General features: G+C 39.7%; 3 protein-coding genes across 5 annotated transcripts; all 3 read right to left on the bottom strand.

Annotated features, from left to right (window-relative positions):
- Positions 1 to 3,311: 3,311 nt before the first annotated feature.
- On the bottom strand, positions 3,312 to 5,372 carry LOC308116104 (uncharacterized protein). Of its 2 annotated transcripts, XM_080474094.1 has the most exons (3): positions 5,246 to 5,372; positions 4,582 to 4,703; positions 3,312 to 4,448 (listed from the first exon to the last, which is right to left on the bottom strand). In XM_080474094.1, exons 2-3 carry the CDS (start codon positions 4,677 to 4,679, stop codon positions 3,572 to 3,574), a joined length of 975 nt encoding a protein of 324 aa, XP_080330220.1. In that variant the 5' UTR covers positions 4,680 to 4,703; positions 5,246 to 5,372; the 3' UTR covers positions 3,312 to 3,571. The 2 variants fall into 2 exon arrangements, with proteins under 2 accessions (XP_080330220.1, XP_080330221.1); XM_080474095.1 differs by lacking the exon at positions 5,246 to 5,372 and having other exon boundaries at positions 3,318 to 4,424; positions 4,582 to 4,696.
- Positions 5,373 to 11,640: 6,268 nt separating this feature from the next.
- Positions 11,641 to 13,866, bottom strand: LOC308115940 (uncharacterized protein). Of its 2 annotated transcripts, XM_080473823.1 has the most exons (4): positions 13,793 to 13,866; positions 12,905 to 13,035; positions 12,678 to 12,762; positions 11,641 to 12,575 (listed from the first exon to the last, which is right to left on the bottom strand). In XM_080473823.1, the coding sequence occupies exons 2-4, from the start codon at positions 12,997 to 12,999 to the stop codon at positions 12,186 to 12,188; spliced, it is 570 nt and encodes a 189-aa protein (XP_080329949.1). In that variant the 5' UTR covers positions 13,000 to 13,035; positions 13,793 to 13,866; the 3' UTR covers positions 11,641 to 12,185. The 2 variants fall into 2 exon arrangements, with proteins under 2 accessions (XP_080329949.1, XP_080329948.1); XM_080473822.1 differs by having other exon boundaries at positions 11,641 to 12,762.
- Positions 13,867 to 15,933: 2,067 nt separating this feature from the next.
- On the bottom strand, positions 15,934 to 22,321 carry LOC308116199 (uncharacterized protein). Its single transcript, XM_080474233.1, has 3 exons — positions 22,158 to 22,321; positions 20,255 to 20,370; positions 15,934 to 18,419 (listed from the first exon to the last, which is right to left on the bottom strand). The coding sequence occupies exons 2-3, from the start codon at positions 20,332 to 20,334 to the stop codon at positions 17,576 to 17,578; spliced, it is 924 nt and encodes a 307-aa protein (XP_080330359.1). The 5' UTR covers positions 20,335 to 20,370; positions 22,158 to 22,321; the 3' UTR covers positions 15,934 to 17,575.
- Positions 22,322 to 25,378: the final 3,057 nt, after the last annotated feature.

Raw genomic sequence — 25,378 nt, forward strand, 5'->3', positions numbered from 1 at the left:
TACAGCAAAGTTTACCTCAAAGAGCACACAGTGAGTGTATTATACTGTTAAGTCTCAGCTCATTATTACTTTAAGTTTGTTTTATACATCTACGTAACTTTGCAATAGAAGATACATGCACAAGGAAGGTAAATGTACGGTGAATTAGGAACAGCATCATTATTATTATTATTATCAATATGGTTAATATTGATTCTTTCCAATATTAGTTAATAAATAACACTCTTTCTAATTTCATACAAGCAACACAAAATTGACCTTAATCGTGTTTAAATACTAGGAACGATTTAAAATAAATGAACATAGTAAGTAAAGTTTATCTATAAAATGCTTTCCACAGATACAAACTTCATAAAATACAGTAAAAGTGAGAAAAGCATTTAGCCAAAGCTTTCTTAAATAAAACGTCTTGAGCCGCATTTTAAAAGAGCTTGTGGAATCGAGCATGCGGAGGGACAGGGGCAAGTCATTCCATAGCCTGGGGGCTCCAACCTGAAAACACTGGTCCCCCCGGGTTTTAAAGCGGGTCTTTGGGACATTCAGGAGACTCTGGCTTGAAGATCGGAGGGTGCGCCCTGAGGTGTAGCGCTACAGCATATCCGCAATGTACTGAGGAGCCTGACCATTCAACGCCCAGAGAGTGAGAATTACAATTTTAAAGTCAATTCAAAATTTGACGGGGAGCCAATAAAGATTTGATAAAATGGGGTGATGTGGGCTGTTTTGGGCGAACCTGTCAGAAGTCCTGCAGCTGAGTTTTGTATGACCTGAAGTCTGCTGAGGACGGAAGCAAGTGAAAATAGAATACAAAACATACAACTAACCTCTAAAAAAAAACTTTCTGTAAAAGAAAATTTATTTTCCTGTGTATGTGGTGTTTATGTTTATGACATATTTTATATGACAGTCATTTATTGGAACACACATTAGCAGCACTGTATTGGAAATCACAATTTTCTTTAACATTTTGTGTGTCAATATATATATATATATACAGTATATATATATATATATCACAATCACAATCACAATCACAATCAGTTTTATTGTCCAGATATGTTTACCATATGAGGAATTTGACTTCGGTAGGAAGAAACTGTGCACTCTCAGTACAAGTGTAAACATTAAATAATCAGAATAAAGAAAAAATATAAACAGTAATTAGAGACTAATATGTACAGGAGCTAAATAAGATAGTAGATAACAGTGCAGTGGGTAAGTAGTGCAAATAAAGATGAGTGATATGAGGTAGTGAGTATTTACAATATAGAATGGTGTAGATGGTTGTTAAAATGAAGAAGATGCACATAGGTACCACCGCAGTGACAGTGACAGTTGTTCTAGGTTATTCCGCAGCAGCAGGTCTGACATTCTGTAGTGTTCACCAGAGTGACCGCCTAGGGGAAGAAACTCTTCTTGTGGCGGGAGTTTGTGTCCGGGGCGTGAGGGGTCTGCAGTGGTGCCACCTGCCCGTTTGACTCTGGACCGGTAGAAGTAGTCTTGTCCGCTGTAGTCTGAGTCTGTCCAGTTTGGTTGCAGATTCAAGCCAGACAGTGATGGAGGAGCACAGAACAGACTGAATGATGGAGGTGTAGAACATGATCAGCAGCTCCTGGGGCAGGTTGAACTTCTTGAGCTGACGCAGGAAGTACATCCTCTGCTGTACCTTCTTTATGACGGTGTGTGTGTGGGAGGTCCACTTCAGGTCTAGAGAGATTGTGGATCCCAGGAACCTGAAGGAGTCCACAGTAGACACTCTGCTGTTCAGAATGGTGAGGTGGTGGGGGAGGCGGTTCTCCTGAAGTCCACCATCATCTCCACAGTCTTGAGCGGGTTCAGCTCCAGATGGTTCTGACTGCACCAGAGGGCCAGCTGTTCCACCTCCCGTCTGTAGGCTGACTCGTCACCGCCCTGGACCGATGACGGTGGTATATGAGGCAAGTTTCTTAAAAATCATTTTCAACACAGCTGAAACAAAAGTGTGTTTAAATAAAACAAAAAACAAAGTTAGAAACAAACACAGAACTTCAATGCGTCTAAAAAATCATTTATTTTAATCTTCCCTCTCACTGGTGTCTCTTTCCAGAAAAGAACCATGACACCTTCTTTTGCTCATGTAGTTTAAATACAAAACAGTGTTGAGTTATCATTTTTGAAGTAATTGAGGACATGCTTTGTATCCTGAACATTTGTCAGACTGTCTTTCCATCTGCTTTACATTGTGTCCACACAATGCAACCATCTCTTCCTCATATTCTGTCAACATTTGATCGTTTTATGCACAGACACCAGCAGTCAGTTTGTCAACTGAAATCAGGAAGATGTTTCTTTCTGAAACACCTAGAAGGTGTGGGACACGGTCCCCACAATAAACACTCTTTCTTGAAGTGTATTTATTCTCCTACAATGTGGGGACCATGTCCTCTAGATGAAGACTTTAATGACATGCATGAGACCCGAATTTAAAATGAGAACACACACACACACACACACACACACACACACACACACACACACACACACAAATATTCCCTGTTATTCACGTGAGGGACACGGTCCCGGTACCGCAGGTTTACAAGAATACTTTTATCTTTGAGTTTTCTCAACCTAAACCAGCAGTACGACTGACCCCACACACCCATGGATAGACAGATAGAAAGAAAGAAAGATAAATAGTTTGTGACATATTACCTGCAGTAAAAGTCAAATCCAACCATCATGCTTCTTCTGTTTGTTTTTCTCTTCTTGTATTCCTGACTGGGTGAGTCTAAATCTGTCAGGTTCCTCTCTCTCTCTTTCTCCCTCCTCTCCCTGACCTGCCTGTCCCAACTTGTACCTCTCCTCCCCCTCCTCCTCCTCCTCTTTCCTCCTCCACTTCTTTCCTCCTCCTCCTCTTTCCTCCTCCACTTCTTTCCTCCTCCTCCTCTTTCCTCCTCTCTTCAGACCTGCTCCTCAAACTGTAGCTCAACGTTGCCCTCTGTTGGCAATGTGTGGGCAGTGCAGCTGTTGTGCACATATGTCATGACGTTTTATGTGTTTTCTCATATGTTGTTTTATTTGGACATTTGGTTTCAAGTGAATAAGAAGCATTTCACTCATCCCGTGACAAATATGTTTTGTTGAGATGCAGGGAATTGATGACATCTTTTTTTAATGCTAAATGCTACTGCTCGACTTAAGTTTCCACCTGATCTTGGAGTCTCATTAGAACCTGTTTCACAGTTTGATAACAGCTTCTATCCTATAGAGATCTCTGGGTTCTCTTCAATCATGGCTTAACGAGGAGTATCTGAAAAAACATGTTACAAAATGAATTACAAATTTAGTATTTATTTGAAGGGAAGCACTGATTTTCACATAATAATAAAAAATATACTTAAGTACTCAATACATATTACTGTGATTCCTTGTCATGTAAATGGAGAAATTTTCACAGTATCAATGCTACCATATGTATGAACCTGTTGCCAGATCCAAAAATGCATCAAGCCAAAATGCAGAGCTGGTCTTGATCCAACTCACTCCAACTCTTCTCATTTTATATTAGATTTTTCAAGAAAGAGTAAAAACGTTATCTGTTAAACCAGCTTCTGAAACGGTCAAACCAGGATTCAATGAACATGTCATCTGGAACCGTCATTATGGTGTTGTTGGGGGTGCAGGCGTACTGACTCCTCAGGTACTCTGGATCAAACTTCTTGCCCTGGGACTGGTCAGACAGGCAAGTATCTAAGTGGACGGTGGCTGTGAATCTGGAGGTGAGCAGCACTAGAGACAGAGCGAGGCTGACCACAGAGAATGGGACGGATCCAAAAGTCACTTCCGGGAACTTGAAGGGGATCACGATGCGGTTTCTTCCTGGTGATCCGTGTTTTTCTCGCAGACTTTCGTAGCGTTTCCACACGCCGTCGTCAGGCAATAGAGGGCTTACGAAGATGTTTGGGATCATCTTCTCTCCGGCCTCCTTCATGGAGTTCCACCTGTTGGGCAGCTTGTCAGGAGCAGGAGTTTTATGGTTTCTGTCTGTCTTAGAGATGAAAACTCTGTGGGAGGGTGTGAGTCTTCCTGTGGCCAGGGCGTATGATACATCGGCAGAGGTGGCGCAGTTCCAGGGAGAATAGAGAACCACGTCTGTGATGGACGGCAGAGGCAACAGACAGCAGGCTGGGATCATCACATCTCTGATGGCTCCGTGAGCCACGAATATAATGTCCACTCTGTTGTCGTGGTTCTTTTTCTCCTCCTCTTTAATCTTTTCTTTAAAGAAAAGAAAGACATCTGCGAGGTTGGAGAAGTATTCAGCCGGTGAATTGTCTCTCAGCCACTTCAGAACTGTTTCACTCTTGCACATTACCACTGCAATCTTCATTAACGTCTGACCAAGAGAGGTCAGCAGTGGTTTCATCAGCATGAAGTGCATCATCCTGTGAAGCATCAATTTGAAGAGTCTGAAAAAACAGCCGGAGAAGCAACAGATTTAACAAACACAGTTCAAACATAATAAAGTTTCAAGTTTATCTGATGTTGTTCTAAATTACAGTAAAATGTCAGTGTAATGTGATTTGTGATCCTAAGACTCACATCGGGTGGAGGGCAAGGTCCTCCTCTTCCTCCTCCTCCTCCTCATCTTTCTGCTTCTCTACATCACTTTGCTTCTTCCCTGTCTGATCGCTGTTCATGTTGGATTGAAGAAGATCAGCAAACTGAAAGTGAAAATGCAGGAGAACCAAATACACACTTCTTTATTTTGGCTGGTAAACCCCTCACACACACACACACACACACACACACACACACACACACACACACACACACACAATAAGTTACATTTCAGTTTTATTACTTTGTAAAATAACATATAAGCTTATTATGTCTTGGTGTAAAATATGAAATATTTGATCCAGTTGCTAGCAAATCCAAATGAACTTCTATAACACAACTTAAGCAGCCTCAAAGCCTTTAAATAAGGGAAATAGAGAAATAGAGAAATCTCTACAGCCACCGACAGAGTCTTTACAGCAGATGACTTTCTTCTTCCACAGTATATTTATTAGATTTTTTTTTTTAGATAGGAAGAATCAGTTGAGAGCAGCTAATAAAACAAATAGTTTGGGATATATGATTCCATATGCATATTGATAAAGTTAAATCTCTCAGAGCAGACCGACATTCTGGATTCTGGATTCTGGATTCTGGAGCCCCAGGCTGTAATCATAGTGGAAAAAAGACAAATTTTAAACATTACCTGGAGCGCAGCAGCAGCAGCAGCGGTGAGCAGGTGGCGAAAACAAAGTCTACGGCTTGAGCTTCAGGTTTTACTGATCTGATCAAACAAACTAACTCGTCTTTTAAAGATCTGCAAAGTGAAAGAGAAAGTCCAGCATGGGAATATTTGGGGAAAACGTCAGCCCAAACGTCTCAAAGAAAAGCCACAATCCTTGAGAGGAATAAAGTAATCACAGTCTCTACTTAAGTGGCTTGTGTAAAAAAAAAAATACTCTGGTAAAAGTGTACTTAATTTTTTTTAAGTAACAATACCAAAGTTCACAATCTGATAATAGATTATAAACAGTGACTCATCAATAATTCACCCTGCTCAGACAGATTTATCAAAAACAGGCCTGCTTCAGACAACCTGAAACAGTTTTGTTTTTTTTATTTAAATGAACTTATCACAACAGCTGCAAAACCAAAACAGTAATTTTATCTTTCGAGTCTTAAAATGTTTTTGATGAAGTCAGCTGGTCTATTCTTATTACTACACTTTTAATCTTTCATTTATTGTATAAAAACATCATCCATTAAAGAATCTCCCTGTGTCTAAATATCTTCTATTGTATTTCAATTCTGTTCCATACATCTTTCCTATAGTGACAATAAGCACCAACAGGGTCAGTGCATCAACTCTTCACATCTCTATTAACTATTTCTGTTAAATCTCTCTTAACCGCAATGTCACAGAACAATCAAAATGAAAAGATTTTTGGAAACTACCCTGTTTCAGTGTTAATTTCGACAATTAATTATTTTTTTTTAATAAAATTTTAGTCTTCGTCTCTCACCAAGGATTGGATTTAGTTAAAGTCACATTTTGATCTTTTAGTTTCATTTAGTTTTAGTCTAAATTAAGTCAGTTGAAATCAGTTTTAGGTTAAATCTCATTTTAAGTATTCTGACAGTTTTGTTGTACCATCATAGATTTTGCAAAAGGATGTTTGTCATGGTAGTAAAAACGCCATTGTAAGCAGACCTTGTTTAATCATCCAGTAAGAACATCCCAGATTACTCTTGCATAATAATAAATGTCAAAGGCAGCTTAGACAAAAGTGCAATAGGTAATCCTGTTCTTCACAAGTTCTTGTTTATCTTCTGCATATTTGAACAAATTACAACCTGCAAGAATACAGCTCTTTAGTATTTTCTTACATGAGCACCAAAACTTAGCCAACACATTTCCGTCTGGACGGTACTTTAATGTGAAAGTGAACATGTTTGGAATAGTCTGATTTGGCTGTTTTTCCTTTTCACTGTCCGATTTCTGTAGTACAGGTCCAGTCTGAGTCTGTCGAATCTGAAGGAGGGAGAGGAAAAAAGGTGTTACTTGTACTGCCTGAATTAGTTCCTAATCTCAGCTCTACATATCTGCAACAATCAGGTTTAAAGGCTAAACCATAAATAACACTGTCATCTCAAATAAGGTAACAAACATTAACCAGAACACTGGTGCTGGAGTCGCTGTCAATTTTGTAGGACAGGTCAGAAAATTTGTAGAACAAGTAAAAAACCTCTGGTACAATGTCTAAACACTTGTAGTTAATCACTTTAACATAAATTAGAGGCAAGGGCACACAAAACTGACCACTTAAACGTTCTTAAGCCATGTAAACATTACATATTGAGGATTAAAACAAAATAAAATCTTCTGACTGTCAGGAATGTGTCTTTAATTATTGTAAATATGAAAAGTAAATCCAGGCACTTTTTAGTTTATGTGTATTCCTTTTTGACCAGGAAATATATGTTTTGCAATAATTTGAATTAATGTCAGTATCTTTTCAATTTAAATAACCACGCTTTTCATATTTATCTTGTTTTTTGGGTTTTTTTTTTTACTCTGGTAGATTTTATTGCACTTACACTAACATAACATGTAGCGTTCACTTCCAGTTTCACTTGGTTCACTGTGACATGCAGCTCTTTAACACTAAGTTCATGATGCTGCTGTATTCAATTCAATTCAATTCAATTCAATTTTATTTGTAAAGCGCTAAATCACATCAACAAACATCTCAAAGCGCTCTTACAATGATAGAGAACAACAGAACCCAACTGAACCTTCCAAAGCAGCAGATGTAACAAGCAACAGTGGCCAGGAAAATCTCCCTCTTCAGGAAGAAAGCGTGGGGCGGACCCTAGACTCTGGAAGGGCGGCCATCCGCCTTGACCGGTTGGGGGGAGAAGTACATGGGATAGGACAGGGAGAGAGAGGAATAGAAGAGGGAGAGAGAGAGTGGCAGACAGGCCAGATAAGTACAAATACTAAGAAAAGTCTATGATGAGCGTTGGTCTGATGATGAACCAATCTCAGTCTGGAGTTTAAGGGCCGTGCCGTTGCGGTGGGGTCACGGTGCTGTGGTGGGGTCGGGTAGTAGGACCGTGGTAACTCCACTCTGGGAGTCTTGGGTCTGATCCCCTGGATCCTGCTCCCCTCCTGTCAGGGAGAAAAACAGACGGCGGCAGTATCTGGTGGCTCCAGTAATGTTGTTACACAGAGAGAAAGAAAGAAAGAAAGACAAGAAACAGAAGCTCCAAATGTAGAGTTACTCCCTTTAACGGGAGAGAGGAAATCCCCTCAGCAGTCTAGGCCTAAAGCAGCTCAACTTAGTGGTCCTATTTTATTCCTAATGATAAGCTTTATCAAAGAGGAAGGTTTTTTGTCTACTCTTGAATAAACTAATGGTGTCGGCGTTTCGGACCGAGGCTGGTAGTTGATTCCAGAGTAAAGGAGCCATATGGCTGAAACTCCTGCCTCCTGTTTTACTTTTATGGACTTTAGGGATTACCAACAGTCCTGCATCCTCAGAGCGAAGGGCTCGTGGAGGGTGATAAACTTCTAGAAGTTTCTCGATATAGGACGGAGCCTGGTGATGAAGAGTTTTATATGTGATCAGAAGCGTGTATGAAGCATGTGTAGGAAGCATCACAGCACGTTTCAGTGAAAGGTGGAGCGGTGGAGCTGCAGGCCTGAGGTGGAGCTGCAGGATTGAGGTGAGGGTGCAGGTGGAGGTGTGTAGGGAAGTCACCGCTCCCTCCATTCAATCCCTACCTCTCTCCACCACAGCAAACACAACAGCCTGTGAGCTGACTGAGATGTGATGGGAGAAACTATTCATGCCAGCTGAGGCTAAAACTTTGCTTTTGGAATCCTGGGAACAGGATTTGGGAGAGCAGGGGGACAATATTCTAGAGCTGATCCACAACTCTTCTATTTGTGCCAGGCATGGACTGATACAACGCAAACTTATCCACAGGGCGTATTACACTAATCAAAGATTGTCCAAGATTGACCCAAATGTTGCAGATGCTTGTCCCAGGTGTACACAGTCTGCTGCAGACCTCACTCATATGTTCTAGTCATGCCTGAAACTAACAGATTTTTGGACCAAAGCATTTGACACTCTTTGTACGGCTTACTGTTCTGAAATCGGTTCACATCATCTCTCTGCCCTTTTTGGTATTCCACATGGCAGTACCCTTACAGCTGAAGCACCACACTCCATGGCCTTCTGCACTCTGCTTGTCAGGTGCCTGACTTTGTTTAATTGGAAGCAGGCCCCTCCCCCATCTTTCCACAGACGGATTAAGGAGAGGCTGGAACCCTTTATTCTCCATCATAGATTCACTGGATATTGTAGCTCACAAGTCGGATATCTGACTCCTCTCGGTTTACAGTGTAATTCCCTGCCAATTAACCCACGTTTCTTTTTTTAAAATTTTTTAATTTATTTCATTTTTTTATCATTCATTTCAATTTGCTTTCATTTATTTATGTACTTATTTGTTTTGTTCCCTTATTTACTCGTCCACTTTTAATTTCTTTCGTTATTTTGTTTGTTACTTTGGCACAGAAAAGCCAACCTCTGTTTCATGGACTTTTTGGGTATTGTATTGTAAAAGCTCAATTAAAAAAGTTATTTGTTATCTTCAGCTCGCTGCTAGCACATTCTCAAACAGTGTAAACACTCCCGCATGTTAACATTCAATCAGAAAGATACTTAAGATACTTAATCGGTTAATAGGGAAAACAACCACAGAGGATGGTTGTAATCCAGATTGTCCGGCTGGCCAGTGATATTTTCTTTTCATCAGGTTTTTACTTATCAGTTGATGATAAACATTAATTTCATTTTAATTTTTGTTGTCAGTAATTTTTAAATTTATGTTCCCCTCATAAATCAGTCACGGAACAAAGGCTTGTCAAAGGCAAATGTTTGTTTTAGTTTTAGTTGACAAAATCAACACTGCTCAGTCTATATGCAGATGACATAATATTACACTCAGGCCCCGTCTACACAACGATGCTTCAAGTGAAATTTTTCAATTTTTTGTTCTCACAATTACACAGCAATGTTTTGAAAACGATGTCTGTGATCACGGAAATGGCAGAAACACTAAAGACAATACACATCGTGTGTGTCTGTGCATGCGTTTGTGTAAGATTTTATTTTCTTTGTTTGTTTGTTTCAGTGATTGTTTTTGTGGGATGTAATAATGTCCATTTAACTGTTATCACTGTTGTTTCCGTTGTTTTCATCACTGTTGTTCTTGCTGTTCGCCGTCCCCAATCAATCAATAAAATAATAAAGCGCAAAGAGCACATCTGTTTTGGCACCAGTTCCATTTAACTGAAATCTCACTAGACAGACTTGAAAAAAACAACAAAAAACTCATAAATAAATAAAGGAAGGCTGCTGGATTGTAAGTTCAGAGGAAAACATTTTTTGTTGTTTTGTTGTTTTGCTTCGATGCTCCAATGTTCCACTGAGCTGTTATGACTTTTTTTAACCAATGAGTTTCAATGGACACTTTATTAGGTACATCTGTCCAACGACTCATTAACTCATGTATTTGATCATCCAGCCACATGTTACAAACCATCATGGTCGCTGGTCTGAGTATTTAGCAAACTTCTGATCTGCTGTAGTTTTAACACATAATCATCCCCATCCTTTTCCAAGAGGATGAAGCTAGAAGCCGATGGTCTACAGGAGCAGAAGACCACACCAGGCTGTCAGTTAACAGGAATCTGAGGCTACAGTCCACACGGGCCCACGGGAACTGAACCAGAGAAGACAGATGAAGGTCTGATGAATCTCCACTTATGCATAATTCAGTTTTGGCGTTCAGTGATCTGTAGCGCCTGCCACAGAGGAGGAGTTTGAAGAGTTTGTGTCCGGGGTGTGAGGGGTCTGCAGTGGTGCCACCTGCCCGTTTGACTCTGGACCGGTAGAAGTAGTCTTGTCCGCTGTAGTCTGAGTCTGTCCAGTTTGGTTGCAGATTCAAACCAGACAGTGATGGAGGAGCACAGAACAGACTGAATGATGGAGGTGTAGAACATGATCAGCAGCTCCTGGGGCAGGTTGAACTTCTTGAGCTGACGCAGGAAGTACATCCTCTGCTGTACCTTCTTTATGATGGTGTGTGTGTGGGAGGTCCACTTCAGGTCTAGAGAGATTGTGGATCCCAGGAACCTGAAGGAGTCCACAGTAGATACTCTGGATACGGTCCCCACAAAAAACTGTCTTTCTTGAAATGTGTTTATTCTCCTACAATGTGGGGACCATGTCCTCTCGATGAAGACTTTAATGGCATGCTTGAGACCCAAATTTAAAGTGAGAACACAACAACACACACACACACACACACACACACACACACACACACACACACACACACACACACACACACACACACACACACAAATATTCCCTGTTATTCACGTGAGGGACATGGTCCCCGTAACGCAGGTTTACAAGAATACTTTTTATCTTTGAGTTTTCTCAACCTAAACCAGCAGTACGACTGACCCCACACACCCATGGATAGATAGATAGAAAGAAAAATAAATAGTTTGTGACATATTACCTGCAGTAAAAGTCAAATCCAACCATCATGCTTCTTCTGTTTGTTTTTCCCTTCTTGTATTCCTGACTGGGCGAGTCTTTCCCTCCTCTCCCTGACCTGCCTGTCCCAACTTGTACCTCTCCTCCCCCTCCTCTTTCCTCCTCTCTTCAGACCTGCTCCTCAAACTGTAGCTCAACGTTGCCCTCTGTTGGCAATGTGTGGGCAGTGCAGCTGTTGTGCACATATTTCATGATGTTTTATTTGGACATTTGGTTTCAAGTGAATAAGAAGCATTTCACTCATCCCGTGACAAATGTGTTTTGTTGAGATGCAGGGAATTAATTACATCTTTTTTTAATGCCAAATGCTACTGCTCGACTTAAGTTTCCACATGACCTTGGAGTCTCATTAGAACCTGTTTCACAGTTTGATAACAGCTTCTATCCTATAGAGATCTCTGGGTTCTCTTCATTTATGGCTTAACGAGGAGTATCTTGAAAAAACATGTTACAAAATGAATTACAAATTTTGTATTTATTTGAAGGGAAGCACTGATTTTCACATAATAATAATAAATATACTTAAGTACTCAATACATATTACTGTGATTCCTTGCCGTGTAAATGGAAAAATTTTCACACTATCAATGCTACCATATGTATGAACCTGTTGCCAGATCCAAAAGTGCATCAAGCTAAAGTGCAGAGCTGGTCTTGATCCAACTCACTCCAACTCTTCTCATTTTATATTAGATTTTTCAAGAAAGAGTAAAAACGTTATCTGTTAAACCAGCTTCTTAAACGGTCAGACAAGGATTCAATGAACATGTCATCTGGAACTGTCATTAAGGTGTTGTCGGGGGCGTAGGCGTACTGACTCCTCAGGTACTCTGGATCAAACTTCTTGCCCTGGGACTGGTCAGACAGGCAAGTATCTAAGTGGACGGTGGCTGTGAATCTGGAGGTGAGCAGCACTAGAGACAGAGCAAGGCTGACCACAGAGAATGGGACGGATCCAAAAGTCACTTTCGGGGACTTGAAGGGGATCACGATGCGGTTTCTTCATGGTGACCCGTGTTTTTCTCGCAGACTCTCGTAGCGTTTCCACACACCGTCGTCAGGCAATAGAGGGCTTACGAAGATGTTTGGGATCATCTTCTCTCCGGCCTCCTTCATGGAGTTCCACCTGTTGGGCAGCTTGTCAGGAGCAGGAGTCTTACAGTTGCTGTCTTTCTTAAAAACTCTGTGGGAGGGTGTGAGTCTTCCTGTGGCCAGGGCGTATGTTAGTCTGGCAGAGGTGTCACAGTTCCAGGGAGAATAGAGAACCACGTCCATGATGGACGGCAGAGGCAACAGACAGCAGGCTAGGATAGTCACATCTCTGATGGCTCCGTGAGCCACGAATATAATGTCCACTCTGTTGTCGTGGTTCTTTTTCTCCTCCTCTTCAATCTTTTCTTGAAAGAAAAGAAAGACATCTGCGAGGTTGGAGAAGTATTCAGACAGTGAATTGTCTCTCAGCCACTTCAGAACTGTTTCACTCTTGCACATTACCACTGCGAGCTTCACCAACGTCTGACCAAGAGAGGTCAGCAGTGGCTTCATCAGCATGAAGCGCATCATCCTGTGAAGCATCAATCTGATGAATTTGAAAAAACAGCCGGAGAAGCAACAGATTTAACAAACACAATTCAAACATAATAAAGTTTCAAGTTTATCTGATGTTGTTCTCAATTACAGTCAAATGTAAGTGTAATGTGATTTGTGATCCTAAGACTCACTTCAGGTGGGGGGCGAGGTCCTCCTCTTCCTCCTCCTCCTCATCTTTCTGCTTCTCTACATCACTTTGCTTCTTCCCTGTCTGATCACTGTTCATGTTGGATTGAAGAAGATCCGCAAACTGAAAGTGAAACTGCAGAAGAACAAAGTACACACTTTTTTATTATGGCTGGTAATCCTCTCACACACACACACACAAGTTACATTCATGCGGAGGTGGAAAGAGTACTAAAATATTCTGCCCTCATAATAAAACAATTACTTTGATAAAAATGTACTCAAGTACAAGTAACATGACCAGCCTAGAAATGTATTCATTTGAAAGTAAAAAGTAGCTCATATAAAAGTTACTTAGTTACTTTTGTAACAGCGGGAGTCACCATGTTATTAAGACCAAACTATGACATTCTTTGATATGAAAGTGTGCTTTACCTGTCAAATATTAGTACTTCTGGGACACAATACTTTTTTTAATAGTCTAGTTTAAAAATTATTTACTCAGTGACGAATGTGATTGAAAATGTAGCATAGTACAATACCTAAAAAAATTTGTTTGAAATAAAGTAGAATTACAAAGTTTAAAATCAACCCAAGAATATAAAAGTACATCAAAAACTACTGAAATATAACAGTGAGTAAATGTAATATGTTACATGGCACCACCTTTGTATTTAAGTAACTTTTTTTGATGAATCATTTATTCCAAAGTGTATTTATTTTATATCTTTATATAAGAAGACTCTGTTGGAAGCAGCTGATAAAACAAATAGTTTTGAATAGATTGTTTGCACATGCATATTAATCAGGCAAAATCTTTCAAAGCAGACCGTCACAGCTCCTCAGTCTGGAGCTCCAGACTGTATTCATAGTGAAGAAATATTAAACATTACCTGGAGCGCAGCAGCACAGGTGAACAAGAGGAGAAAACAACGTCTGCGGCTTGAGCTTCAGATTGTATTGCTCTGATTAAACAAGAAAACTCAGAAGAGAAAGAGAAAGCCCAGTATAGGAACGTTTGGGGGAAACCTCAGCCCTCAACGTCACCAACTAAAGTAATCACCACAATCTTTGAGAGGAATAAAGTAATCACCGTATCTACTTAAGTAGCTTGTGTAAAACAATATTCCAGTAAAAGTAGATTTAACATTGTTTTCTGAAATAAAAGTACCAAAGTTCAGAATCTGATTATAGATTATAAACAGTGACTCATCAATAATTCACCTTGTTCAGATTTATTAAAAACAGGCATGTCTCAGACAATATGTAAAAGCTTTTTTAATTTTAATTAACTTTATCACAACAGCAGACGAACCAAAACAGTATTTTTATCTTTAGTTTCTTAAAAAGGTTTTTGACAAAGTCAGCTGGTCTTTTCTTATTAGTACACTTTTTAATCTTTCACTTACTGGATTAAAACTTCAGACATTAAAGTTTCTTCTTCTGGGAGGACTAATGTATTTTCTATTCTATTCTTTACATCTTTCCCGTGTGTGTGTGTGTGTGTGTGTGTGTGTGTGTGTGTGTGTGTGTGTGTGTGTGTGTGTGTGTGTGTGTGTGTGTGTGTGTGTGTGTGTGTGTGTGTGTGTGTGTGTTTCATTTTTTTTTCTATTTTACTTGTGTGTATGTTTGTTTTTGTGGGATGTGATAATGTGCATTTAACTCTTTCACTTTATGTTGTTTCTGTCATTGTTGTTCTCGCTGTTCTCTGTCCCCAATAAATCAATAAAATGATCTAGAGCAAAGAGCACATCTGTTTTGGAACCAGTTCCATTTCATTGAATCTCTAATCTCAGGAATCAAAAAAAATATATATCATAAATAAATAAAGGAAGGCTGCTGGACTGAAAGTTCAGAGGAAAGTTTTCTTGTTGCTTTGTTTTACTTGGAGGCTACGATGCTCCACTCAGCTCTTCTACAGATATCAGGAGCCGAACACAAGATATAAATAAAAAGGTCTAAATGAAGCTAAACTCAACTCAAAATATTTTGAAGAATCTGTCATTTTCTTGTGAGTTTCATCTGGACTGTGAATAAAGATCAAATATTGTATTATCAGGAAATGACAATAAAATAAAAAACAAACAACCAAGTCATCTTAAGTCTTTGAATTTGCTATATCTATTTCATCTTGCATTATTTTCCTCTCTTCTCCCTTCATCTAATCATTTTCACACCCCTCCTCCTCCTCCTCCTCCTCCTCCTCCTCCTCCTCCCAGCAGACAGCGTCCCCACAGTAAACACTCTTTCTGGAAGTGTGTTTACACTCCTACAATATGGGGACCATGTCCGCTCAATGAAGACTTTAATGGCATGCTTGAGACCCTAAGTTAAAGTGAGAAGACACACACACACACACACACACACACACACACACACACACACACACACACACACACACACACACACACACACACACACACACACACACACACACACACACACACACTAAAAGTCAAATCCAACCATCATGCTTCTCCTGTTTGTTTGTTTTTTTTTCCCTTCTTGTATTCCTGACTGGGCGAGTGTAAATTGATCAAACAGGTTCCTCTCTCTCTCTCTCTCTCTCTCTCTCTCCTCTCCCTCACCTGTCTTTCCCAGCTCCCCATCCTTCCTCCTCTCTTCGGACATGCTTCTCACACTGTAGCTCAACATTGCCCTCTGTTGGAAACGTGTGGGCAGTGCAGCTGTTCTCAGAGGTTTCACATAGTTCATGATGATGTTCTGCATTGACATGTTTTGTTTTTTCCCCCAATGTGTTGTTTTAAAAGGAAATTTATTTCCTGTTGATTAAAGAATATTAGACACTTCCCATGACACATGTGTTTTGTTGAGATGCAGGGAATTAATGCTTTTTTAATGCAAAATGCTACTGCTAGACTTAAGTTTCCACCTGATCTTGGAGTCTCATTAGAACCTGTTTCACAGCTTGACGACAGCTTCTATCCGATAGAGCTCTCTGGGTTCTCCTCAATTTTGGCTTAATCTAAATCTAGAGAATCTTTAAAAAAAAACACAACGTTACACAATTTTTGACAAATGTTGCATTTATTGTTTAAGCACTGATACACATATTATTAAAAAATATATTTAGCTACCCAGTACATGATAGTTTGATTCCTGGAATGTTTCATTTGTATTGTATGCTGTTTATTTACAGTAACACATTGCTCTCTCTGACACTTAATTATTCTGTTTTCCCTCATAGATAACAGTGAGACTGTGCTTTACTTATATATCTGATTGCTCCTCTAATGAACACAGGTAGGAATGTTGACTGAATGAAGTTTTGAAACTAATGGATTGTTTTATATCAGTGTGTACTTTTTTTAATCAGAATGATCTCCTCTGAGTAATTTGACCCTATTGAAAAATGACGTACGTTGGTCAGTGAAGTGAAGTGTGGAGCTGAACTGTCAAACAGGTTCCTCTCTTTCTCTTTCTCCCTCCTCTCCATCACCTGCCTGTCCCAGCTTGTACCTCTCCTCCCCCGAGTTCCTCCTCTTTCCTCCTCCTCGCCCTCTTTCCTCCTCTCTTCAGACCTTCTCCTCAAACTGTAGCTCAATGTTGCCCTCTGTTGACAATGTGTGGGCAGTGCAACTGTTGTCAGGGGTTTCACATATTTCATAATGAAGACGTGCTGCATTGACATGTTTTATGTCTTTTCTCATGTGTTATTTTAAAAGGACATTTATTTGCTGTTGATTAAAAAGCATTTCACTCATCCCGTGACACATATGTTTTGTTGAGATGCAGGGAATTAATGATGTATTTTTTAAAATGCTAAATGCTACTGCTAGATTTAAGCTTCTATCCTATAGAGCTCTCTGGGTTCACTTTAATTATTGCTTAATCTAAACCAGGAGTATCTCTGAAAAATCAAACAAACCCCCCCAAATTTATGAAATTAATTACAAATTTAGTATTTATTTATAGGGAAATACTGATTTTTACAGAATCACAAATAAATATACGTAAGTGTGCAATACATATTATTGTGATTCCTGGAATGTTTTAATAAAATTGCATGCTGTTAATTTAAAATAAGATATTTTTATTCTGACACTTCTGACAGGTTTTGAATGGATTGTCTTCCATTTGTGTACATTTTAACAGGCTTATCTCCTCTGTATAAGTTGATATGGTCCAAAAACGGCATACTTTGGTCAGTGAAGTGACATGTGGAGCTGATTCTGATGGAAACACCAGCAGAAGCAGAAAAACCGTGGGTCACTGGAAATTAGGGGTTCACTTTTTGTTGGCAAATTGTCATTTATCATCCAGTCAGCATCCTTTTTGTTTTAGCTCAGCATGACACTAGATTAGAAAAAAATTCTTGTTAATTTATTTGATCACTAACACACAATTGGATTTCCATTCTGCACGTCCAGTCCCTTTGTCATGTAAAGGGACCCTCCAAACACAATGGAAGTTTTGCGTTTTGACTTGAAAACGTTGTGGAAAAGGAGCAACTTTCACACTATCAATGCTGCCATATGTATGAACCTGTTGCCAGATTCAAAAAGGCATCAAGCTAAAGTGTAGAGCTGGTCTTGATCCAAACTCACTCCAACTCTTCTCATTTCATTGTTGATTTTTCAAGAAAGAGTAAAAACATTATCTGTTACAGTCCAGCTGGGAGACAGACAGATGTATAGTTCAGAGATGTGAAACTTCTAATACAACCAGCGTCTCATACGGTCAATCCAGGATTCAATGAACATGTCGGGTGAAACCGTCATTAAGGTGTTGTCGGGGGTGTAGGCGTACTGACTCCTCAGGTACTCTGGATCAAACTTCTTGCCCTGGGACTGGTCAGACAGGCAAGCACCTAAGTGGACGGTGGCTGTGAATCTGGAGGAGAGCAGCACTAAAGACAGAGCGAGGCTGACCACAGAGAATGGGACGGATCCAACAGTCACTTCCGGGGACTTGAAGGGGATCACGATGCGGTTTCTTCCTGGTGATCCGTGTTTTTCTCGCAGACTTTCGTAGCATTTCCACACACCGTCATCAGGCTTCAGAGGGCTGACAAAGATGTTTGGGATCATCTTCTCTCCGGCCTCCTTCATGGAGTTCCACCTGTTGGGCAGCTTGTCAGGAGCAGGAGTTTTACTGTTTCTGTCTGTCTTAGAGATGAAAACTCTGTGGGAGGGTGTGAGTCTTCCTGTGGCCAGGGTGTATGATACATCGGCACAGGTGGCGCAGTTCCAGGGAGAATAGAGAACCACGTCCATGATGGACGGCAGAGGCAACAGACAGCAGGCTGGGATCATCACATTTCTGATGGCTCCGTGAGCCATGACTATAATGTCCACTCTGTTGTCGTGGTTCTTTTTCTCCTCCTCTTTAATCTTTTCTTTAAAGAAAAGAAAGACATCTGCGAGGTTGGAGAAGTATTCAGACTGTGAATTGTCTCTCAGCCACTTCAGAACTGTTTCATTCTTGCACTTTACCACTGCAAGCTTCACGTACGGCTGACTGAGAGAGTTCCTCAGATATCTTCTGTGACGCCTTAATCTGAAAAAATGGTCAGAGAAGCAACAGATTCAATAAACACAATTCAAACAGAATAAAGTTTTAAGTTTATCTGTTGTTTTTAGCTCAAGTTACATTAGTCAGAGGGAGGAAGATGCTCTAGTCCAGGGTTCGGCAGCCCTGCGGCTCTGCACTGTAAATGCTAACATCTAAATTAATGAAAAAAGATCATTTAACCAAACTCAGTTTTTACCAACCTGTTGAGAACACTACTTTTAAATAATTAAGTAGTAATGTGGGGTTGTAAAAACATGCTTAACTTGATGTATCCCAGTTACGTAAACTTAGGAAAAATGATTTATTTTCCCAGTGTCCTTTGCACATTCTTTCAGACATGCACAGATACTTTTATCCCACACCGTGTCCACACATGTCATGGCTCGGTTGGTAGAGCAGTAGTTTCCCAATCAGAAGGATGCCGGTTCAATTCCCATCTCTGCCTGCCTACAAGCCGAAGTGTCCTTGGGCAAGACACTGAACCCCAAACTGCCTGTGAGAGTGAGTGGTTGGTGGTGGTCAGAGGGACCGATGGTGCAGATTGACAGCCTCACCTCCATCAGTCTGCCCCAGAGCAGCTGTAGCTACATACGTAGTTTACCACAGTCCAGTATGGAGTGAAAGAATAATGCAATGTAAAGTATCTTTGAGTGTCAAGAAAAGCACTGTATAAACCCAATGCATTACTATGTTGACTTCAATATGATGAATGACTAAAGATAGGTTTTCAGTTACTTTGAGTACTGCAAACTCACAAGAAGTAATCTAATACAATTTAACTGAGCTAACTTAACAATAATTAGGTTTTGTAAGGCAATGAGTTTGCATATTTGTTTTATTTAAAGTCAGCATATAATTTTTTACAGTGTGGAGCTGCATTCGGCTCTTTCATCTCTCTGCTGTGGCTCCTTGAGCCTCGGTCCCACTGCAGTACATCCCGGAGAGCGGCGGGCCGTGACGGTACGGTAAGGCAAAGCGCTCCCAGATCCATCTGTGTTGTGGGTCCCACTAAAGAGAGTACGGTAAAATGTAGGCGGGGTTATGAACGACGTGCGGATGTAACGTCATTATGCAACAATAGTGGTGCCAAGAACGTGGAAGTTGCGGCCGCAGCTGAGCTTCCTTTATCTCTGACACAGCGGAAAACTCTTTAATCTGAACTGTAGCATCCATCTCCCACTGGAGCTCCTCGTCTCTTGTCACTGAGAGGAGCGTCTGAACCTCGATGGAAGTTCTCGGGGCTGTGTTCGTCCACGTTTCAATAAACCCAGTCAACAAAACAACCAGTGAGCACAAAGCGGCGTATGTGAACAATAACGGGAGTGTTTACGGTCGATGAAATATTTTGATATTGCGATCCTCACGACCAATCAGCCGACGTGTGCTTCATGCTCACTGCCACAGAGAGCGGCAATTATTCACTTATTCATAACGTTAAATAATCCAGAATCACACAATAACTGAATGACAATAAAAGCCACACCACTCACCCTCATGGTTCTAAAAACCACCAACTCACGCATATATGCTCCAATTTAATATTATTATATTTTGTTCTGTTCAGTGGGAAACGAGTCAAATTGGATCTTTGAGTGTTGAAGGTTGCCGAACCCTGCTCTAGTCTATATCTGAACATCAGCTGAGGTAAATTATTGGCACACAGACAACTGATCACAACATCCCTATCCAATCACATGGTATATTAGATTATAATCATAGATGTATCATAACACAGCTGTGTTCCATTGTTAATGGAATACAGTCCCAGTGCAATTACAGTCAAATGTAAGTGTAATGTGATTTGTGATCCTAAGACTCACATCAGGTGGGGGGCGAGGTCCTCCTCATCTTTCTGCTTCTCTACGTCACTTTGCTTCTTCCCTGCCTGATCGCGGTTCATGTTGGATTGAAGATGATCAGCAAACTGAAAGTGAAACTGCAGGAGAAGAACAAAGTACACACTTCTTTATTATGGCTGGTAAACCACTCTCACACACACAAACACGCACGCACGCACAAGTTACATTCATGCAGAGGTGGAAAGAGTACTAAAATATTTTACCCTCATAATACTTCAATTACTTTGATAAAAATGTACTCAAGTACAAGTAAAATGACCAGCCTAGAAATGTATTCAAGTGAAAGTAAAAAGTAGCTCATATATAAGTTACTTAGTTACTTTTGTGACTGCGGGAATCACCATGTTATTAAGACCAAACTATGACATTCTTTGATATGAAAGTGTGCTTTACCTGTCAAATAATAGTACTTCTGGGACACAATACTTTTTTTTTTAATAACTTAGTTTCAACAATTTTTACCCAGTAACGAATGTGATTGAAAATGTAGCCTAGTACAATACTTAAAAGAAAAACATATTTGAGAAACGTTTATAAACAACCTAAGTGCACCAAAAAACTACTGAATTATAATAAAACGGGTAAGTGTAATACTTTACACTGCACCACCTTTGTATTTAAGTTACATTTTTGTTGCAAATAACAAATGACAGCAGCACTCAATAATGCATCAGATTTGACCAAAGAATCTTTTGTTTGACAGAAATTCAAGGAGATTATTTTCTCGGTATTGCTGAAGAATATGAAACATGACTATATTTGAACCTGTTGTTATTAAATCCAAATGAATTTATATAACACACTCTGGCCTTTAAACAAGGAAATTAACGGTTTAATTCAATGTGATAAAAAAGATTAAGAGCACAATCCCATCAGTCATGTGACGCTGAGTCTGTACCAGCAGATTCATTCTTTATTCCAAAGTGTATTTATTTTATATCTTTATATAAGAAGACTCCGTTGGAAGCAGCTGATAAAACAAATAGTTTTGAATAGATTGTTTGCACATGCATATTAATCAGGCAAAATCTTTCAAAGCAGACCGTCACAGCTCCTCAGTCTGGAGCTCCAGACTGTATTCATAGTGAAGAAATATTAAACATTACCTGGAGCGCAGCAGCACAGGTGAGCAAAGAGGAGAAAACAACGTCTGCGGCTTGAGCTTCAGATTGTATTGCTCTGATTATACGAGAAAACTCAGAAGAGAAAGAGAAAGCCCAGTATAGGAACGTTTGGGGAAAACCTCAGCCCTCAACGTCACCAACAAAAGTAATCACCACAATCTTTGAGAGGAATAAAGTAATCACAGTATCTACTTAAGTAGCTTGTGTAAAAAGTATTCCAGTAAAAGTAGATTTAACATTGTTTTCTGAAATAAAAGTCCCAAAGTTCAGAATCTTGTTGCTTTGATTTACTTGGAGGCTACGATGCTCCACTGAGCTCTTCTACAGATCGCAGGAGCAGAACACAAGATATAAATAAAAAGGTCTAAATGAAGCTAAACTCAAAATATTTTGAAGAATCTATCATTTTCTTGTGAGTTTCATCTGGACTGTGAATAAAGATCAAATATTGTATTATCAGGAAATGACAATAAAATAAATAACAAACAACTAAGCCATCTTAAGTCTTTGAATTTGCTATATCTATTTCATCTCGCATTATTTTCCTCTCCTCTTCCTTCATCTAATCATTTTCACACCCCTCCTCCTCCTCCATTGGAAGCAGCTGATAAAACAAATAGTTTTGAATAGATTGTTTGCACATGCATATTAATCAGGCAAAATCTTTCAAAGCAGACCGTCATATCTCCTCAGTCTGGAGCTCCAGACTGTATTCATAGTGAAGAAATATTAAACATTACCTGGAGCGCAGCAGCACAGGTGAACAAGAGGAGAAAACAACGTCTGCGGCTTGAGCTTCAGATTGTATTGCTCTGATTAAACAAGAAAACTCAGAAGAGAAAGAGAAAGCCCAGTATAGGAACGTTTGGGGAAAACCTCAGCCCTCAACGTCACCAACAAAAGTAATCACCACAATCTTTGAGAGGAATAAAGTAATCACAGTACCTACTTAATTAGCTTGTGTAAAAGTAGATTTAACATTGTTTTCTGAAATAAAAGTACCAAAGTTCAGAATCTGATGATAGATTATAAACAGTGACTCAATAATTCACCTTGTTCAGATTGATTAAAAACAGGCATGTCTCAGACAATATGTAAAAGCTTTTTTTATTTTGATTAACTTTATCACAACAGCCAACGAACCAAAACAGTATTTTTATCTTTAGTTTCTTAAAAAGGTTTTTGACAAAGTCAGCTGGTCTTTTCTTATTAGTACACTTTTTAATCTTTCACTTACTGGATTAAAACTTCACACATTAAAGAATCTTCTCCTCGGAGGACTAATGTATTTTCTATTCTATTCTATACCTCTCTCCCATGGTGACAATAACCATCAACAGGATCAGCACATCTACTCGTCACATCTCTATTTTCTATTTTCATTCAATCTCTCTCAGCAGCAATATCACAGAATAATAAAATGAAAAGACTTGAGGAATCTAACACACAACACAAACTCAGTCTATATGCAGATGACAAATTATTAGATATAGGCCCCGTCCACATGACATCATTTCAAGTGAAAAGCAGTTTTTGTGTTTTTGTTTTGGCGTTTACACAGAGATGTTTTGGAAAAGATGTCTGTTACCACTGAAATGGCAGAAACACTGAAAACAATATACTCTCTCTCTCTCTCTCTCTCTCTCTCTCACTCTCTCTCTCTCTCTTGCTCTCTTTTTAATATTTTTTTCTATTTTACTTGTGTGTATGTGTGTTTTTGTGGGATGTGATAATGTGCATTTAACTCTTTCACTTTATGTTGTTTCTGTCATTGTTGTTCTCGCTGTTCTCTGTCCCCAATAAATCAATAAAATGATCTAGAGCAAAGAGCACATCTGTTTTGGAACCAGTTCCATTTCATTGAATGTCTAATCTCAGGAATTTAAAAAAATATATATCATAAATAAATAAAGGAAGGCTGCTGGACTGAAAGTTCAGAGGAAACTTTTCTTGTTGCTTTGTTTTACTTGGAGGCTACGATGCTCCACTCAGCTCTTCTACAGATCGCAGGAGCCGAACACAAGATATAAATAAAAAGGTCTAAATGAAGCTAAACTCAACTCAAAATATTTTGAAGAATCTGTCATTTTCTTGTGAGTTTCATCTGGACTGTGAATAAAGATCAAATATTGTATTATCAGGAAATGACAATAAAATAAAAAACAAACAACGAAGCCATCTTAAGTCTTTGAATTTGCTATATCTATTTCATCTTGCATTATTTTCCTCTCCTCTCCCTTCATCTAATAATTTTCACACCCCTCCTCCTCCTCCTCCTCCTCCTCCTCCCAGCAGACAGCGTCCCCTCAATAAACACTCTTTGTGGAAGTGTGTTTACACTTCTACAATATGGGGACCATGTCCTCTCGATAAAGACTTTAATGGCATGCTTGAGACCCTAATTTAAAGTGAGAACGCACGCACACGCGATCGCGGACACACGCACACACACACACACACACACACACACACACACACACACACACACACACACACACACACACACACACACACACACACACACACACACACACACACACACACACACACACACTAAAAGTCAAATCCAACCATCATGCTTCTCCTGTTTGTTTGTTTTTTTTTCCCTTCTTGTATTCCTGACTGGGCGAGTGTAAATTGATCAAACAGGTTCCTCTCTCTCTCTCTCTCTCTCCCTCCTCTCCCTCACCTGCCTGTCCCAGCTCCTCAGCCTTCCTCCTCTCTTCGGACATGCTTCTCACACTGTAGCTCAACGTTGCCCTCTGTTGGAAACGTGTGGGCAGTGCAGCTGTTCTCTTAGGTTTCACATAGTTCATGATGAAGATGTGCTGCATTGACATGTTTTATTTTTTTCCCAATGTGTTGTTTTAAAAGGACATTTATTTCCTGTTGATTAAAGAATATTTGACACATCCCATGACACATGTGTTTTGTTGAGATGCAGGGAATTAATGACATCTTTTTTTAATGCAAAATGCTACTGCTAGACTTAAGTTTCCACCTGATCTTGGAGTCTCATTAGAACCTGTTTCAGAGCTTGACGACAGCTTCTATCCGATAGAGCTCTCTGGGTTCTCCTCAATTTTGGCTTAATCTAAATCTGGAGTGTCTTTTAAAAAAAACACAACGTTACACAATTTATGACAAATTTTGCATTTATTGTTTAAGCACTGATACACATATTATTAAAAAATATATTTAGCTACTCAGTACATGATAGTTTGATTCCTGGAATGTTTCATTTGTATTGTATGCTGTTTATTTACAGTAACACATTGCTCTCTCTGACACTTAATTATTCTGTTTTCCCTCATAGATAACGGTGAGACTGTGCTTTACTTATATATCTGATTGCTCCTCTAATGAACACAGGTAAGAATGTTGACTGAATGAAGTTTTGAAACTAATGGATTGTTTTATATCAGTGTGTACTTTTTTAAATCACAATGATCTCCTCTGAGTAATTTGAGCCTGTTGAAAAATGACGTACGTTGGTCAGTGAAGTGAAGTGAGGAGCTGAACTGTCAAACAGGTTCCTCTCTCTCTCTTTCTCCCTCTCCATCACCTGCCTGTCCCAGCTCGTACCTCTCCTCCCCCAGTTCCTCCTCTTTCCTTCTCCTCCACCTCTTTCCTCCTCTCTTCAGACCTTCTGCTCAAACTGTAGCTCAATGTTGCCCTCTGTTGACAATGTGTGGGCAGTGCAACTGTTGTCAGGGGTTTCACATATTTCATAATGAAGACGTGCTGCATTGACATGTTTTATGTCTTTTCTCATGTGTTGTTTTAATTTCGTAGACTAAGACTATGACGAAAAATGTTCGTCAACGAACCTTTTTCACGGACGACAACTAAATAAAAACTAAATAAAAGTCAGATATGATGACGAAGACTGAGACGAAGGATAACTGACACTATAGTCCACGAATAAAAACGAGACGAAACTCGAAGGCGTGACGAATGG

The sequence above is a fragment of the Lipophrys pholis genome (genome assembly GCF_963383615.2).
Source record: "Lipophrys pholis genome assembly, chromosome: 10".
Classification (NCBI taxonomy): domain Eukaryota; kingdom Metazoa; phylum Chordata; class Actinopteri; order Blenniiformes; family Blenniidae; genus Lipophrys; species Lipophrys pholis.